Source organism: Halichoeres trimaculatus, unplaced genomic scaffold (assembly GCF_033239565.1).
Source record: "Halichoeres trimaculatus isolate MK-OKI-2021-1 unplaced genomic scaffold, fHalTri1.1 fHalTri1_scaffold_5, whole genome shotgun sequence".
NCBI classification, from domain to species: domain Eukaryota; kingdom Metazoa; phylum Chordata; class Actinopteri; order Labriformes; family Labridae; genus Halichoeres; species Halichoeres trimaculatus.
In genome coordinates, this window is record NW_027437183.1 from 20689977 (window position 1) to 20709181 (window position 19205).

General features: G+C 40.3%; 1 protein-coding gene across 2 annotated transcripts; it reads left to right on the top strand.

Annotated features, from left to right (window-relative positions):
- The first annotated feature begins 283 nt into the window (after positions 1-283).
- piwil2 (piwi-like RNA-mediated gene silencing 2) lies at positions 284-18971 on the top strand. Of its 2 annotated transcripts, none has more exons than XM_074671285.1 (24): positions 284-469; positions 1810-2244; positions 2352-2457; positions 4630-4744; positions 5366-5547; positions 5734-5827; positions 6288-6398; positions 6836-6953; positions 7181-7305; positions 7504-7584; positions 7674-7787; positions 9793-9981; positions 10190-10274; positions 10621-10713; positions 11697-11837; positions 12202-12315; positions 12632-12820; positions 13348-13449; positions 13571-13687; positions 13811-13899; positions 14559-14664; positions 15021-15274; positions 15676-15783; positions 18524-18971. In XM_074671285.1, exons 1-24 carry the CDS (start codon positions 323-325, stop codon positions 18678-18680), a joined length of 3372 nt encoding a protein of 1123 aa, XP_074527386.1. In that variant the 5' UTR covers positions 284-322; the 3' UTR covers positions 18681-18971. The 2 variants fall into 2 exon arrangements, with proteins under 2 accessions (XP_074527386.1, XP_074527387.1); XM_074671286.1 differs by having other exon boundaries at positions 5737-5827.
- Positions 18972-19205: the final 234 nt, after the last annotated feature.

Below are 19205 nucleotides of genomic sequence, written 5' to 3' on the forward strand. Positions count from 1 at the left end.
ACATATTCTACTGAAGGTGATATAACAGATACAGCAATGAAGCATCATTTCACAGCAGCTGTATTCCATGCACCCTTTTGAAGTTTGACTGCAATTCATTTATTTATTTATTTATTTGTTTGTTTATTTATTTATTTTAATTGTTTGTTTGTTATTATAGTAGCTAAAACACAAATTCCGTTGTCACCTTTCATTATTTTTCTATCACTGATAAAAATGCACGTTTAAATCTTCGCCATTAAATACCAGCGTGACCGCCAGAGGGCGACAAGCAATCATTTCTAGTATCAAGGTACATTGGCAATAAAAGATTGACAGGTCGATGAACCAATGCCATACTAAAAATTTGCTGATTATCCAATCAGATCATTGGAGGGAAGAAATCGTTGGTCAACCATTTGAAGCTTTCTGCCGAGTCATCTTGAAACGGATTTTATCGTACTGTCGCCAGAGAGAGGACTTCTACAGTGTAAGTCATTCTACTATAAAACAATTGTTCATTTTGGATAAAGGGGAAAATTTTGTCAAGTTTGTGTGTAACTACGACGGTTTTGCTTCATTTTCATTTGTTTTTACTGCAGGCGCGTTATTTGTCTTTCTGCACGTGTCACGGTTAGCGAACAAGTTTAACGGCTAATTTTCGCTAACCGTTGTACTTAGCTAACAGCATTGTGTGTAACAGGCATTCAAATTAAGTTATGAGCGCGCAAACTTATAATGCAAGTTGGTTATACAATTGTATAACTTGTAAAACGGAGTAACAACAATGTGATTTTTCTTCAGCAAAAGTTAAACTTAACAGAAAATCAGAAGTTCTCTTTACAATGTCTCTTGAGAAAAAGGTCAAATTTCTTTGAAAAATTCTAAATATGAAGTGTTAATGTCGATTTTAACCTCATTTCGTAATTTTGAGGCTCCGAATCACTGGTTTAGTTTGGTTTCTGATGACTTCTCTGCTGGCTCTATGTGCTCAAAGCATAATAATGCTGTATATGATTACAGATAAAAGAAAGCTTAGTAGATTCAAATAAAACAGTTTGGGATATGTCTTCTCTACAGTGGTTTAATGTAGTGCTGGACGGTATGGCAAAGAGAATTGTGAAGATGTTAGACTGTGGCAGTATCACGGTATATCAGGTTTTTTTTTTATTATTGTTTCAGTAAATGGGTTAAATAGGTAGTTATGTAATGCTATAATACCGATTAGATTAATGTAGTTGCCACACCTCCTCCCCATCACTGGTCATATTAAGATCTTTGAGAACTTATTTTAATTTAATGTAATGACAATTAAACTACATTATCTTCATGTTACACCTGTGAAGATGTGCAGAGCCCTTCTCTCCTGCTGTCAGTCTGTCACTCTGTAGATGGAGGGCTGTGTCACTCACTCAGTAAACAAGAGTCTGATAGATTTGAACCCCATTGTTGTGTTATTTGATCTGTTTGTGAGTGACTGTCAGCTGTAGATCTAGCTGCTCTGAGAGAGAAAGCAGGATAACTGCATGTATACATTAACACCTGTGTAGAAACAATAGTGATCTTAAAGTTTTGGCATTTGAATCACAGAGATGTATTACCGTTGTTAACATAAACCACGGCACAGTTTGCATCATCTCTAGTTTATGTTAAGTTATGTTGTGTTCTTTACTTTCAATTGTATAGGCATGAGGACAGTGGATAGAGCAGGAAACAGGAAGAGAGTGGGGTTTCCTCATCACATCAAATCCCTCACTACCATATGACTGAGGCAGCAGTTTGCTAATCTTTGTTTTCTTTCTTTCTGCTGTTTATTCATCTTGTGTCTAGTGGTTAAAACAGAAGTTGAAGATGGATCCAAACCTACCTCCAGATCTTAGCAGTTTGACGGGTGTCCCGTTTTTGGGACGCGGAAGAGGACACCAGCTTGAGGAGTCAGCGGTAGGACGTGGTAGAGGGATGCTGCTCTCTTCAGTGCCTAGTATTGGACGAGCCAGAGGTTTTCTAAGTCCTGGCAATACCCCACAAGGACGAGGAGTTACTATGCCAGCTACTGGACCAGTGGTTGGAAGAGCTCGAGAAATGCTACTACAGCCGGACAATGGAGGATTTGGCAGAGCCAGAGGACTGCTGTTACCAGCAGCTGAACCAAAAGTTGGGGGTTTAGTCCTTCCCCCAGTGGAGCCACAATACCCACAGCCGCCTCCTTGTGAATCTAAGATGAAAGAAGAAACTGAAGACATGTCTGCTTTGACAAAAAAAGAGGTTGGTTTTTAAGATGTGTGTTCAGTCATTGGTCATGTGTTTCCATCTCTCTGAAACAAACCAATTTTCCTTTTTCAAAAACTGCCATTGTTTTCCTCTGCTTTCAGGTTGACTTACCAACACAAGGCCAAAGTTCAGCACTGGTCTCGATGTTTAAAGAAATGGGTGTTGAGCCCTCAGTGACCTCATGGGGTAGAGGAACACTACCAGCGGGTCTGTATTCTAACAGATTTATTTTACGCTCAGGGAGAAATTTTTATTTGACTGAAATCAACTGTTTCTTTATACTCATTATTAATTTTTGTACATTAGTGTTGTCTTAATGTAATTTTAAGAAAAGGGCTGCAGGACACATCATTTGACAGTCACAGGAAATGCGATGACAGTTATACAGCAATCATCTGGTAAACCATGTACGCTGTATCACCTTCTTAATGCAAAACAAAAAATTTAAGGGTGTATTCACACCTGTGGCTCATATGCTTTGTTCCGATTCAGGGGGCACATATGATACAATTGTAGCGGTTGTCTCTTGATTCGTTTGTGTTCACAAGGCAAAAGTCTGTTGCGGTCGCAAGTTGCAAACAAATGTCAGGTGCGATCGATTTTTTCTTTCATTGGTCAGAATCATACCCAGGAGGCAGGGAGTTTCCCTATCATCCTCCATTTATTCATGTTCTTACCCGCCATGGAGCATCAACAACGTGTGTGGCTAGTTTGCATTATAGCTTTTATCTGGCTCAGTTTTTTAGCTTTGGCGCGGCACTGCTCAAGGGAGCATCGGAAGCCCCTCTCACTAATTCGCTGACTCACAAGTTTGTAGACCTCTGTATTTTTATGAGTAGAGTCTAGTATTTAGCAGATGTGCTCTTCTGCCCAGACTTCAACGAGGCATTTTATTTCCATGCTGTTCCATGTGAGCCCACGACTCATTTTTTCTGTTCTTCAGACTTCTCTACTTGTTCTTCTGCTGTTGTAGATTCTTCTACCCATTCTTCTTCTACTGTTTTGACTATGCAGTTGTCAACCAGACTCATTACTGCTCCCATCACTACAGCATGATCCACAGTTATGGGTCAGTTGTGCCGGTTGCTGGGGCGTTGGTGCTCTCACTGCACAGGAACCGCTACAGGGCTTGAATGGAAGCAAGCTAAGACCACCCATTTTTGGCAATCTCGACCCGCTTGTTTTGTCCCACATCCAAGCACGATTGCTGTGTTCACATATGCCCAAACGAACCGGACTTTTGGAGGGGCTGCTCACTGTTTCGGAACAACTGCCCCAAATATCCAGGTGTGAATACACCCTTAAATTAAACTACAATAGCCTGTGTCATGTTATATGAGTGCACCTGTTCACCAGCTCAGAGTCAGCTGACTACTGTGCATGCAGGATGAACATAAAATGACCGAAAAAAAGCACAGGACACAGTCTTTTGTACAAAATGTCTAAAAAGAAACACTCAGTGTTCAAAAATGTTTTAAGAAAAAATAGGAAAACATAGGAGACTGCTGCTGTCACAGATACTTTGTCATGTTTCTTTGCGTGGACACCTAGTTATAGTTGCCATACCTGTAGCACACCAACGGTGTGGTGTTGTGTGAGTCACAGGCAGCTCAGGAGGATGAGCCTTTGTTTCAAAAGGTCACCATTGTAGGGCTGAACACACTAATGAACATGCCATTGATTGTTGCTATAAATAAAAATCTGATGATTCAAGTACCACAACTGCAACCAACTTTTGTTTGTGAAGGTTTTAAAACAGTTAACTTCATTGTACAAGAGAAGAAGCCACTACCTGTAACGTCCAGTTTGAAATTTGATAGTTTTTCATAATGAAGCATGATTTGCTGAAACGAAAGATTTTGCAGTATTTGTTTTTATTTTTCTTATAGCTTGCAGCCCTGCTTGAGGTTTACAATGACAAAATTCTTGCGCCCAGAAAACGTGTGTGAGGCTGACAGGGTAAACCAAATAATTTTACAACTAGAAGATGTCGTGTTCATTGCTCATTATTCATTGTTTATAGATTCATCGTCAGAATATATTTTAAGTAATACCAATTAATAAGTGTACATGTTTTCTTTCTGTTCCTGTATTTTAGGTGTCCTGACATTTTGCACTCCTGATTTGACCATGCTTTATTCACTTTTCTTGGGTTGTCCCCGTCCAAGTCACTAAAGACATATTTAGTCACACTATTTCAAAAGAAAGTTTCTCTCTGCAGTTTCTCTCTGCACTTTGAGACTCCTAAGGCACAAAGGCAGGAAGGGGGCACCCCCTTCCCAACCAAGGCCAATGACATCAACAATTGTTTCAGACACTGATTTTATGTTGTCAAAACATCCTCACACACAGAGGACTAAGAGATCTGATTTGTTACAGGTAGAGGAGCAGCTGGAGATCCTGGAGAAGTGAAGATGCAGGGCCTGCCATTAGGTGTCATCAGTAGCCCAGAAATCAAAGGCCAATCTGAGGAAGTGATGGGAAGAGGCACCAGGTAGGTAGCCAGATCAGACAAAACACACTGAGTCAAGGGATTCTCACTTACTATCAAATGCATGTTGTTAAAATGCAATTGAACACAACAACGTCATTTGTAAACGGCATCTCTATAAAAGCAAAATCTGATCAGTAAAGCCTTCATGGAAGTTTGAAAATGTAGGTTTATTGTGTAACAGTGCTTTAGTTCTTTAGCCAGTAGAAAGATTGTGGGCTTTGAGATGCTGCTTTTGCTGCATAGACTGTGAAAGTGAAGTGCTAGTGTGCCTTGAAGTAGTGCAGTAGTGAAAAAACATATCTTTCTGTAAATGTAAGGGCAGCTTTTGGCTGATATTTTTTTTTCTTAATGAGTGAAAATGTGTTTCTTCTCATGGTTAACCTTGACTATTTAGCAGTAACAAAAAAATGAAATAAAAAAATCTGAAGTCCATCTTACAGAATCAGTGAACACCTTAAAGACATCAGTATTTCCTTCAAAAAAATATTACATTTAAAAAGGACTTTCTTTCTTTTTTAATCAAAAGACGCCCATCTTCTTCTTTAAAAGATCTTTAAAACAAAAGTATTGCAACTGTAATCTATCTTGAAAAGCTGATGAGCCACCCTGGTTTTCTTTCAGCCTCCAAGGCCTGGGGTTCTCCCCTCAGTCGATGCTCGGGCTTGGAAGAGCTGCAATGCCACCACTTGGAACAGGAAGAGGACGCGCTGTTTTACCCTGTCTTTCTCTAGGCCAACTCGGGTCTGATTCTGCATTTTTTGAGCAACAAGCAGCCCCCCAGGTCCCTCAGACTACCCAAGCAGGTAGGGAAAGTTATTTTTTACACAAGTTGTAGGCAGTGTCTCCGAACAAGATGTTATTTGTTATGTTTAGTAAAAATATACTTTAAAAAAGTTAATTGGGAATTACATTAAACTCCTAAAGTTGAAGTTTGTGATATTTTGTTGTGAGGGTCACAGATTCTGACTGTTATCTTATACAATGTGCAGCAGCAGTGCCCGAAGCTCCTGCTCCACAGGCAGTGCTGGAGCAGCCTGCTACTCTCTCCCCTCCAAAGACTGAGCTGAAAATGGAGACTTTGGGGTTAGTACATTTACATTAGTCTCAATGTAAATTAAAACTTTTTGAGCCTCCAAAGCAATTAGTATTTTTTAGTAGTATACATGTTGTAATTAGTCTTATCATTTATACAAAATCTCTTATCAAGTCTGTAGATATTTAGACTTTTGGTACTAACAAAAAAAGCTGCGCAGATTATACTTAGCAACACATTTGAAACAAGACCATCAATGTGTGTTTTTTGCTGCTGTGCTGTAGAGTGGTGCATTCAGACATTTAGCATTATGAATAAAGATCAGTGATTCTTAACATCCCTATCTATGCAAAGCCACAAGAATACACAATGTTTGTTTTCAGTCCTTCTTTGGGTTTTGTTAGTGCCCCAATTTATGGAAATGAAGTCAGAGTGTTTCCTTTTACAGAAATTAAACCTCATTAGCACAGAGAAACAGGGTATCCTAACTCTTCTTTGCTCTCTGGTCAGGGAGCCTCTGAACAAAGGTGGAACAAAAGGAGCCGTTGTGACAATTGGCTCGAACCACATCCGGATTCACTGTAAGAATGAAGCTGTGTATCAGTACCATGTCACGTTCAGGTAAGCTTCATGTGTCATTTATGTAATTAGTAAAGATTTACTGGATTACAAAAGTAATCTGTGACAAGCTCTTTTTTTCTGCTGAAGTGTTTGTTCAATGTTTGATCCTTTATGATTTATTTTCTGCCCGTTACATGACACAGCCAAAATTAGAATGAAGCGCCACCTAGAGGAGACCTGCTTAATATCACAGTCATTTCAGGCCTAAGCAGCATTTTTTTGTGTCTGAATGTTCTTAGAGTTTCCACACAATAGAAAACAGTCGTGATAATGAGCAACACAAAATTAATGGACAACTAACAAATACTTCAACAGATACACAAGAACTCAGTCAAGAAATGGCAAACATTTTTGACATTTCATTTTTAGTGGATTCTGTTGATTAGAACGGAAAACTGTATACATTTTTTTCATGTATTTTCAATGTTTTCTTCCAGTCCAAATGTTGAATCAATGGCAATGCGCTTTGGCATGATGAAAGATCATCGTCCAACCACAGGGGAGGTTGTGGCCTTCGATGGATCCATCCTCTACTTGCCTGTTCAGCTTAAAAATGTGGGTATCATAGTTCACATTTTTGATCATAGCTGTTCAAAGTTTAACTAGGGATTCAACTTGTGTTTTTCCAAGTTTTATGAAGGACGGAGATGTTAAATGATTTCATAGATGTGTCTGGAGATGACAGAATTTTGTGTTAAACTGTACAGTTAAATACCTGTTAACATTTCTATGAACTCTGCCGTTTTTCTTGTTTGTTTGAAATACTTTTTGATAACATGCAGGTGGTGCTTCTTAAGAGTGTGAGACGAACTGACAACGAGGAAATACAGATCAAAATCCAGATGACAAAGATTTTGCCTCCTCACTCAGATCTGTGTCTCCCCTTCTACAATGTTGTGCTCAGGAGGTATTTTTACTTGAGTCAGGGTTTGGTATCTCTCACCTTAGAATGGTGGAAAAAATATCTCAAAACAAAATGATATCGTCCTTTTGTTTGTAGAAACTTTTGATGAAACACACTTGAAAACTGCAATTGTATGTGTTATTCTTTCATTCTGTACTGCATTGATGATCAAATGACAGAATAACTGGGTGTTTCTTTTAGGGTGATGAAAATCATTGGACTGAAGCTGGTGGGAAGAAACCATTACAATCCTGAAAATGCAGTTGTTCTCGGAAAACATCGGTAGATATGGGATTGTTTTTTCACTGGGTGTGGCAGAAGAAAGGTTATATAAGGTTGTCCGTTCATAATAGTGTTTTTTTTTTTTTCAGGCTCCAGGTCTGGCCAGGGTATTCGACCAGTATAAAGCACACAGATGGGGGCCTGTACCTGAACGTGGACGTATCTCACAAAGTCTTACGGAATGATTCAGTGCTGGATGTCATGTGAGTTCACCACTCATCATGAATTAGCCTCATGTAACACATTTCTAGTCCAACTACCACTTAAAGTGATACTCCGGGATGGAACAAGTTGGGTCCTATCACAAGGTTTAGGGCAGAAATTACCCCTACAGCAGTGATTTTGTGCAGCAGAAGCCCAGGGCCCAGCTGTGGCTCTGCAGCGGAGGTAGCGCCGTTTTACGACACGATGAGAACTAGAGCCTTATTTAGCTGTGTTTTTGTGTGAAAGTAACGCGCTGAAAATTCTCTAAATAAAGCGTGAATGCAGACAGATATGAGATTTTTTGGGTGAGAGCCTGTTTATTTGTGTTTTTGGTCAAGTAAAAATTGGCCCCGTCTGAGTGCAGAGGAAACCAGCAGAGGAGCAGGGAGGGGGTCTTTGGTGCAAAGCTCTGGGCTTCTGCTGCACAAAAACACTGCTGTAGGGGTAATTTCTGCCCTAAACCTTGTGATAGGACCCAACTTGTTCTATCCCGGAGTATCACTTTAAAGTGATTTTCACAGCATCCTCTTCTATCAAATTTAAATGTGAAGATGAATCAGTAGATGATGACTATAGACTGTATAAAACATGGATGTAGTCTCGACAAAGTCACCCATCTGTTCCTGATACCTTAAAATGAATCCAAATATGTGTTTAATGCTGTAATAGTCCTTCAGGCTTCATATTTACTAACGGGATGTTGCCCCTCAATGATGACCGTATTAACTGTGAGCCTTATCACTGGGCCAGGGGGCTGGCTAGGAGCAACTTGAGATCAGTCATCTCTCTGAAACATAAGATGTGTTTTCAAACACTGTAGTCTCTTCAGCTGACTGTCCTCACCCCATGCACTCAGACGCTGTCCCTGGCAGAGATGACGTGCAGATTTCTAACACTTGTGTTGATTTGAAGTAGAGATGAGTTCTTCTAAAACCCCAGAGGGTAAAGCCAGTTGTAACTCATTTTACTTTAATCAATGATAGAAACATGTTGTTGGATGTTCTTTAGTGTCAAGTTAGCTGTTTGGTGCTCTGTCTGCGTGCACAAGTAGCCTTGCATTAAAGCAGTATGTTGCCATAAAATACTGATGGGCACCACTTGTCCATTAGCTTCACGGTACTTTTGGTACCATGGAATCACATGCCAGTACTGGGAAAAAAACTGTCCTGATCCCCATCCCTTGTATCAGATCGGTGCCAATTTTGGCATTTCTTAATTAATCTGTGATCTGCATTTGAGCTGATTTTCTCAGTCATTCACATCAGCCATCATTGAGCACAGTTACCTGCTGCTGAACACCCAATGTGTCAATATAACCGAGTGCTATGAGTTCACCCAACCTCATACAGAATATAACAAAAAGTAGGGTTTGATACAAGGGATGTCTATAGATAAGGCTTTCGTTTATTTTTTTTTGAAGGACTTCCCAATCCATTTTTGAGCGTCTCCTTGTTCTTGTTTTGACTGTATATCCTCCAACCTGTTGACTCCTGGTCTGGCTCCATTCATTATTTCAGGTTGTTGCCGTAGTCCAGCTAAATACGATCTGGCTTGGACACGGTTTGTTTTATTTTGAAAGTCACTGGGCGTTTTAGGTGGTTTCCATGCTCAATTTCCCACATGACAACATGCGAGGTGATTAAACATGATGTGATAACTTTGACAACAGAGGTTTTTTGTCCCGTGTTTCTGCTGAGCCCCACAGCACACTGAATGAAGCATGCTGTATTGCATGCACACAAGTTGAGGACAGTGTCTGTTCTGTGAATACGTCACCCACTCTAACCCTCTCCTCTGAGGATATGGTTGGATTATTGGTTAAGTAGGAGGGCTGTGGTATGCCCTAAATGCAAGAGGCTGGTTGCGTTCATTTATTATTCATTCAAAAAAATAGCCTAGACTTCAGTTTGCTCTTTGTGTTTGAAAATAGAAGGTCAAAAAGCAGACACAGGGCCTCTCTAGAGAATGGAGATAAAACTGACCCCCTTCCCTGCTGTCTTCCAGGAACATGCTGTACCAGCAGAGCAAAGAGAACTTTCAAGATGAATGTACCAAAGAACTCCTTGGCAGCATCGTTATAACCCGGTACAATAATCGCACCTACCGCATCGACGCCATCGAGTGGAACAAGTCACCAAAAGATACCTTTACTTTGATGGATGGCACAAAAACCACATTTGTAGACTACTACAGGTGAGACTGATCTGATCCACAAACCCACCAGAACCTTGAAAAAAACAAAAGTAGGTGAAGGTGTTCACTTTTGTGCTTTGCATGGACCAGAGTGTGATTTAGAGCAGCAGTGAAGGTCTCTTGTGTGTTTGAGCTTTTCATTTTTTGGTTTGCTGCTTTTCATTTATTTTTAACTCCTGATTGTCATTTAATTGTCACACTGAAACAGCAAAAACTATGGAATTAACATCAAGGAGATGGACCAGCCTCTGCTTATGCATCGGCCAAAGGAGAGAGCCAAACCAGGAGGAAAGGTCAAATCTGTGTTTGCATTCATTATTGAAACACAATTACTGCTCAAAAACTGTCAGCTGTGTTTTTACTGTAGAGACACGACCTAAATTACTGCCTTGCACTGCCACCTTGTGGCTCCAGCAAACACTACAACTGCACAGAGACTACTAGCTTTACAACAGCTAAGTTTGACACCCTCCTGTCCTATGATATCTCATGTGATATTCTGCTGAGGAAACCTAATCAGGCATCAGAAATACTTTTCCCATACAAACTATTGTGAATTGAAAAACATATCTTAGAAAGATAAAATGATGTTGGCACTTACTGAGTAGATTGTTTCATACTTCTGTTTTTTTGTTGCAGCAAGTCATCACAGGAGAGATCCTTTTGGTACCAGAGCTTTCCTTCATGACAGGGATCCCAGAGAAGATGAGGAAGGACTTTAGAGCTATGAAGGTTCATCTCATGCTTCTGCACAGTACTGCTCCCCCTTTACATTTAACAATTATCAGTAAAATTTGATCATTCTTGTAGAGTTATCGACAATCTACGTCATCAAAAAGATGCGCAATCAAAGTGATGTTTAGCTCCTTTCATTCAGACGAGTCAAGTTTTTTAAACAGCAAATTAATGCTGTAAGCAGCTAAAAAAATGCCTGGTTGTTCTGTGCTCAATTGTCAGAAACAATACCATGCCATGGAGTCACCGTCTATCGAGCTCAGACCGCCACAGAGCTACAGTGCATACTGCACTGGAGTAAGGCCTGACTGTGCTAACTGGTGACTTTCTGCCAAACGTGCCAGTGGTGGTCAGCTGAGAGTCTCCGTTTAACAGGGTCACTTTTTACGCAGAAACACCAGTGATGTCTGCAGCTGTGGTAGAGAATGTCTTTTATTTAGCCAACCACAGGTAACCAGGTTTGGTAAATAAGCAACATTAACTGCCAATATTCTAAATCTGGTTTTTACTTAGGTTAATGAAAAAGGTGGTTTGGGGCTGAGATTATTACAAAATATGGCGAGTAAATTATAAGTGAATCCATAAATTATGATTAACAAAAACAGGTTTCAAGTTCAAAGAAGCAACGGTATGTTATTCAACTATCAACCAGTCTTATTTTGGTGGTTAACACTCTCATGTCGTATCAACCATCGTACTCCACAGCAATTCTTTTACCAAAACGGGCGCACAAGCAGAACTGTTTTGAAACAGAGACCGGGTGATAATCTGTTTAACCCCTGTGTCAGGGTCAATGTTGCAATCCTTAATTTAAAACACATATGGACTCCTTTGAAGTGTGTCTGGTGCCTGAAATTATAAAGCAAATTATAATGATGTTTGTTATGAACCGTGGGTACTAGTGTGAAAACTGTTGAATAAAAGTAAGAAATGAGACCGTTGTGAAGATGGATCCTGATAATAAATCTCACATATTCTAGGATCTGACCATGCACATCAATGTGAGCGGGGAGCAGCACACCCATGCCATAAAACAGCTTCTGAAGAACATCAGCTCAAACCCAGAGAGCTTGAAGGAGCTCAGCCGATGGGGACTGGAGATGGGCTCCGACATTGTGGTGGTGAGGCTCTTGTTTTTTTTTTGTTTTTTTTGTTTGTTTTTTCACTTTAACTGCAAAAACCTTTAAAACAGTGTGTGTTGCGAACAGTTCTTAAAGAGAGTGATGAAAGAAGTGTCAAGGCATTTCTTTTCCAAAACTTAATGTTACAGTGCATTTTTCTGTCAACATACCAGCACATTTGTTTCATGTAAACACACAGGTCTGAGTATATTTTGATCATTACATTGTTTATGTCATGGGGTATGTATGTAATGGGGTAAAAATGATATTTTCTGCTCATATTTCATGTGTTCGCCTTTTTGTACTTGTTACCATGTTGTACAGTATGAAAGCAGTATACATGTGGTTGTTTCCTCTGTTGCAGATTAAAGGTAGAACTCTACCTCTTGAAACCATCTGCCTGCAGACCTCATCCTTTACCCCCGGTTCAGACATGTCCTGGTCCAGAGAGGTTGTCAGAGATGCTTCTATCAGCTGTGTGAGTGTGGGGGAGGAACTTCCTCCCTGTTCTATGTAAAACCTGAAACATGCCATTTAAAGTGATTGAACTGGAAGGTGAAGGAGGTGAGACAGACAAATAGTCAGCAGTTCCCCTGAATGGAGCGTAGATGTAATCTAGCAGGCAACGGAGACACACAAACCTGTCTTTACGTTTTTTGTGTTTTAGTCTTTATTGTCTGTTCTACCTCTTAATCTAACAGCTGAGTTCATTCATTTTATTTATTTATTTACAAAGAGACCATACCAAACCCATAAACTTCACTTTTTTCACCCATGACCCCTCTCACCCATAGATCCCACTGAACATCTGGGCAATCTTCTACCCTCGCCGTTGTGCGGAGCAGGCAGAAGAGCTGGTCTCCACTTTTCACAAGGTGGCCGGTCCTATTGGGGTGAGACTGGAGAGACCCATCCGCGTGGAACTGAGAGATGATCGTACTGAAACCTACGTCAAGAGTATCCACTCTCAGCTCACCAGTGAAGTATGACATCAAATTAGAATGACTGTCGTAGTTCATAGTATATAAAATTTTTTATTTTGATTATTGCTATTAAAAAACACCTGGGATTTCCTGAGCTCTCAGAGCCTGTCTGACTGGAATTGTGTACCGTTGTCTAATACTGCCTTTGCATTATTGAAATAGTTCACATCAGTTGGTGGTGAAATAAACATCAAATGGACATCTTTCTCCCTCCATTCCAAAAATAATTATTGTGAATCAGGAGTTAGATTTTGATGGTGAGAAATATCAAGTACTTTTGTTCTTTCTCTCATTTTAACTGTGCTGCCGAATATTAAGCTTTGGGTTATTTATTTTTTAATTTTTTACAAATACACTATTAATATCACAGCTGACTGCTTCCAAAACAAACTCTACAGAATTTTTTTCTTAGAATTTTTTATGTAGTAGGCCTAACCTGTGTGTTCAAGTGTTGAGTTGGTACAATTCACCCAAGGCTACAGTACACTTGTGTCCATTCGGTTTGTTATTGTCTCACATATCTGCAGCCAAACATGCAGCTGGTGGTGTGCATCATGGTTGGCAACAGAGACGACCTCTACAGTGCCATCAAGAAGCTCTGCTGTGTCAAAAGTCCAATCCCATCGCAGGTCTGACAGGGATTCATGTGTTAAAGAGTAAAACAAGAAGGACAGTATATACTAAACATGTTAAAATTGAGCTTTTTTTGTGGTTTCTTTGTAAGATTTTTGTTTTTATTGTTTTTGTCAGGCCATCAATGTCAGGACAATTTCCCAGCCGCAGAAATTGAAGAGTGTGGCTCAAAAGATCCTTTTGCAGATCAACAGCAAGTTAGGAGGAGAGCCGTGGACAGTCATCGTCCCTCTGGTGAGGATCATGTTTGAAATGAACAGAAGAAAAGCTTCCTTGTACCAGGGCTGGGTGACTCTAAAAAAACATCTGTTCATTGTAAGATAAAGATGACCTTTAACTTGTTTCTCATCTCTTCAGAAACACTTGATGGTGGTTGGAGTTGATGTCCACCATGACACCAGTAGAGTACATCAGTCAGTCATGGGCTTTGTTGCCAGTGTGAACAGGTGAAGTCTTCATTTCCTTATGAATACTTCATATTTTAAAGAGACTGTGAGGACTTTTGAAGTGATATTGAAAAGTCTCAATTCTAGATATATGCCTGGTCATAATCTACAATTTAGAATTAAATTATCAGCGCTGGTTTGATTTACAGCATGTGGAAATCTATGACAACACCATACAAGCTGACAAAGTTTAGTCGTGAGAAGAAAAATCTGTGTTTTTCTCTGCTGAAAACGATTTCTGTGATTGATTTTGTAGTGATGGTGTACACAGGAGCCTAACTGTCAGACAGAAAAAGGACAGAAGAGCAGAAGAAAGATAAATGGGAGAGTGATAGAGCACGAGCTAGAGGCTAAAATATGAGCCAAAGGCTGAATCAAGGGTTAAACTGTTTGTTCATCCCAACCCACATGCAGCAGTTATTCTGCTCAAACTTGAGAGTATCAGCAAAATGAAAAGTGAGGTTATGTTAGCTCTGCTTGGTAGGTGAGTGTTGGCAGGATATCAAGGGGATTAGCTTATGTTAGACACATCTCAGAGCGCCGGGCTGTGAGTAAATATAGCCGGCTAACAAACTTTAAAGTTTGCTTGTTGTCATGTTTTAAACCTTAGCACTACAAAACTGTTGACTCAACTGTGTCACAACTTGTCTCTTCTTTAGCTCTCTGACTCGCTGGTACTCCAGAGTCACTTTCCAGACACCCACTGAGGAGCTGATCAACGGCTTCAGAGTTTGTTTACTTGCTGCGCTGCAGAAGTATCATGAGGTAGATACTGCCAACTTGCATAATATGTTTTTTTGCCAGTGCTTTCCCTTTTTTCTCTAAACCATTGTTTACTACTTTTGGCTATGAATTTTTCACTTATTATGTGTTATAATCAGTTCAGAATCATACACAATGACACCTTTTTTACTGTGTTGTTTTAATATATGAGGCAGTACGAGTTCTTGTAGAACCTGCATGCAACCAGTACAATTCACCTGTCACTCAAGTTGCACAGGGTTGTTTGAACTAGTGTTTATCAATTAGGTATGATGTGCAGAAGCAGATCAGCCCCACACTGCCCTGTAATCAACACATGCATCATCTGACACAAGACCTGGAACTGTCCTATCTTGCAGGTAAATCACAACCTGCCAGAGAAGATTGTGGTGTATCGGGATGGAGTGTCAGAGGGTCAGCTGAGGGCGGTGGAGCTCTACGAGGTCCCACAGTTGATCAAATGCTTTGAAACATTCCCCAGCTATGAGCCCAAGCTGGTCTTCATTGTGGTCCAAAAGCGCATCAACACCACGCTTTACTCCGTGACTTCAAACAGCTTTGGCTCCCCCCCGCCTGGAACTGTGCTGGATCACACTCTTACCAACAGAGCCTGGTCAGTCTGAGCGGGTCATCAACAATACCAAAGAGGTTTCATTCCCGAAACACAGATTCGTATTTTAAGCTGCCATTCCACCAAGTTACCCAAACTCTTTTTGTGAATGTGAACATTGTTTTTATACTTCTGGATAAACAAAGTAATCAAACAAGAACTCCTTTGAACGTACCACAGAAATATTACTCATATAACATGACTGAAAAGTGGAGTCTCATACATTCCCCCCACGGGGGTGTGGATGAGTGATTCATGTGTACCATTCCTTAATTGGATGCATCCTTAAAGAAACACCTGGTCACAGCAGTAAAGGGGTCTGCTTGATGAAAAACATCAAAAGACAGTTTATCTTCTGTTTGGGGTTTCTTACACCTGTGCTCTTCTTTCTTTGTATCATTCAGGGTGGACTTCTATCTGATGGCTCACTCCATTCGCCAAGGCTGTGGACTTCCCACACACTACATCTCCCTTTACAACACAGCCAACTTGACACCAGACCATCTGCAGAGGTACTGTCTCCTGTGGTTCTTTGTCAACATCAAAACAGAAGTACAACGAGCTGCTAGTATTCATTTATTCTTAACCCTTGATCACATTACATTTTTTAAAGTTCATGGCAGAAAAACTAGAGCACACAGAGCTATCCCGTCAGCTACTGTCAAAAGTGCCATTTTCAGACTTTCTCTCACTTTTTATTTGATGGTGATTATGGGCCACACAAAACGGGGAGTAGTATAGTTTCAATTTTGCATAAAAAGAAGATCAACCCTGCACTTACTTCGGAAAAATGGAATCACAGGCTAAATATGAGATGTGTCAATGCTCATATTTTTATCATTTTTCGGAATATGTAGACTGGGCTCTACGATTGAGTTTAGAGAAAAGTACATTGAACAAAAATATAGGCACATGAGAGTTAGCAGTATTTAGAAAGTTATTTACTGATTTGGACTTCATGTAGAAGAGTGGGTGAGAAATGAAGGTGTTTTTTTGGCTGATTGGAAGTTTATTTTTTGGACGAGTATGTAAGAGACAGAGAGAGAAGGTTGATAAATGGTGAAGATGATTGTAAGAAAGACATGACACTATGAATATGACCATTGAATATGCTGAGACTTCTACGGGTTAAGTCATTGTGGTGATACATTAAGACCCCCGTTAATGCAGCTATCAACTGAAAACGCCAAAACGCAGTGAAAAAAATCAGCCTATACCCGGAATCGCAAAGTGACGGAAAATGCTATAGTAAGTATCCCAGGCCTGTAGTCTGTGCTAGGGTTGTCACGATACTAAAATTTTCAACTCGATACCGATACTCGGGAAAATATTTGATACTATTTTCAATACCACAAGGATGGAAAAAAAAAAGAACCTACTATTTAAAAGAAACATTTTTATTAACAAAAAAATGCAAATATAACTTCTGTTGTAATAACAGTACCACACACAACAAACAGTTGTGTAAAAAGAAAGTTTCAGGCCTGAGCACACACTGAAGACATTTTTACCAAATTTTTGCCTGATTTATGCACTGTCCACTAAAAATAGCCCTGAGACCCACTTATGGGCCTCCAGCCACAGGTTGAGAACCACTGCACTAGTAGATTTGTATTTGAAGCTTGATCCTTAAAAGATTGCTCACATCATGAACAATATGTGACCCAGGGAACCTCAGGATGAATTTATCATTTAGAAAACAGTGAGTGAGTGAAAACAGCAGCTCAGATGGACTGATGAACAATGCTGCATTTTAATTCATCAAAAGGTTGACTCGTCTTTTTTAAGTCTCTGTGTTCATTTAAAATGTGCTCATGAGCTATCAAGACACAGTTTGAAATATAAAATCACACATAGTGACTGATGATCTCTCACTGTCTGCTGGGATGCGTGTCTAACTGCGCCTTTATGCACACCGGCACAAAGAGGAGCGCGCGTACACGGAAAGTGAAAGTTTAAGTTACACAACCATCCTATAATTATGTTTTATAGTGTTTATATGGTATTTCTTGGGGGTTTCTAGTGGGTATAGGGTGCATACCTGCGTATCTTGTATATTACACAACACGACCTCTGCGTCCTCTGTGCTCCTGTGCCTCTGACTTGAGTGTGAGAAATGGGAGGTGTGGCATGAGTGCGGGTGAAACCATCCAAATGTGTGAGTCTCATGGCGAATGCGTGACAGTTGGCAGCCCTGTTTATGATCATTAACATTACGTCAGCCTTTAATCGCTCGTTGTGGCTAATGGCTAACAATTATTTGTGTCCTTCGGTTTTCCGAGCTCGTTAGCCTCGAAGGCAAAATACCTCCAAACAATACTTTTACCTTTTTCATTTTCGACCAAAACTGCTTATTTGGCCCGCCTGTAGCAGCACTAGCCATGCTGTTTTGTTATTGAGTGTGTCACGGGGAGGGGGAGGGAGCCTGCTCTCGTGTGTGTGTGTGTGAGGAGGCAGAGAGAGAGGGACGCAGCGTCAGCGGCTCGGCATCCGGGGGGGGGGGTATCGATACTTTTGAAAGTGATACAACATTTTAGTATCGATACTTTTTTAAGTATCGATACTTTTCACAACCCTAGTCTGTGCTATAACTGTCTTGTCCAGAAGCAGCTGCTTTTGGGTGATTTCAACTGAAGTAGAGTTGAGCGGATCACCTAGTGTATTTGTGAATACTGAGGGCAGAAGTGGAGCAGCAGGTGCACTTTTTGTGGAAGGACAGTTCGCAGATAGAGCAGAACAAGCACAGCACGGTAGTTAGCGACAATCGTAATAAAAGTACTGTTGTATGTGCTCACGCGGAGTGGAGTGGGATGTCAGCGTTTCCACTTAAAACACCGGCTTACTGTTAACACGGCAACAGTGTCGGCAGTGTTCCAGAAAAATCCCACTCTGGAGGCTGTTTTCAAACGTGTGCGTTTTAGGTCGGCAACAAAACTTTTGCGTTTCACCCTAAAACCGTTGTTGTGTAAACAGCCCCTAAGGTTTTAAAGAGAATTGTCCTGAGCTGACGGCATAAGTAGGATAGAACAGTGCCATACATAGCTCCTTTTGGACCAGAGGAACTTTCTCTCTGAACTATCTGTGTTTAGACTGTCAGAGCTAGGGTCCACATTCAACATTGGTGTAGTTAATTAACACCCAAACACGTAGAGGTATAAACTCCTTCATTCCTTTGTACTTCATTATCTTCATACTTTGCTTTGTGTAATAGTCGCTTAACATATTATCATTGTTGCTGTCATTTCTCACAAGGCTGACCTTCAAAATGTGCCATTTGTACTGGAACTGGCCAGGAACCATTCGCGTACCAGCACCATGCAAGTATGCCCACAAACTGGCTTTCCTGTCAGGCCAGTACCTGCGCGCTGAGCCGTCCATCAAGCTCTCTGACAGGCTGTTTTTCCTCTGAGCTGCACTGACAGTGCATTAAGGCTGCAGCAAAACAAGATGTGATGTAAAACGCTAAAAAGACAGATGTAAAGACATTAAGGATTGTCTACAAGGTTACACTTCATTTGCACTGTTTTCACTAAGTTTGTGCATGTTATTTTGTCACTCTGCACACTGTTTAAATATGATAACAAGTAAGTTTGTTAACAGTATAAATACCAACGAAGTTAGTAAGGTTTTAAGTTCTTTATCTTAATTTTAATTAACAGACGGTTTGTTTTTAATTTAACATTTTATATATGTTTTTTTCTGCAGCTACCAAAAATAAAGCTGTCAACTCAAACTGTCGATTTCAATAAGACACGTCTCGTTTCTGCTTTTAAAGCTCACATCCAAAATTATACACAAAGAATGAGCAGTAACCGTCTGCCATAAGGCTGAAGGTTTAAAGAGAATTAATGTGTGAATGTTTATGTCAGTTTTCTTCTGTATGGCCATCATTCCATGAGGTTTCAAGTGCTACCTCAGAAGAAATCAAGGTTTT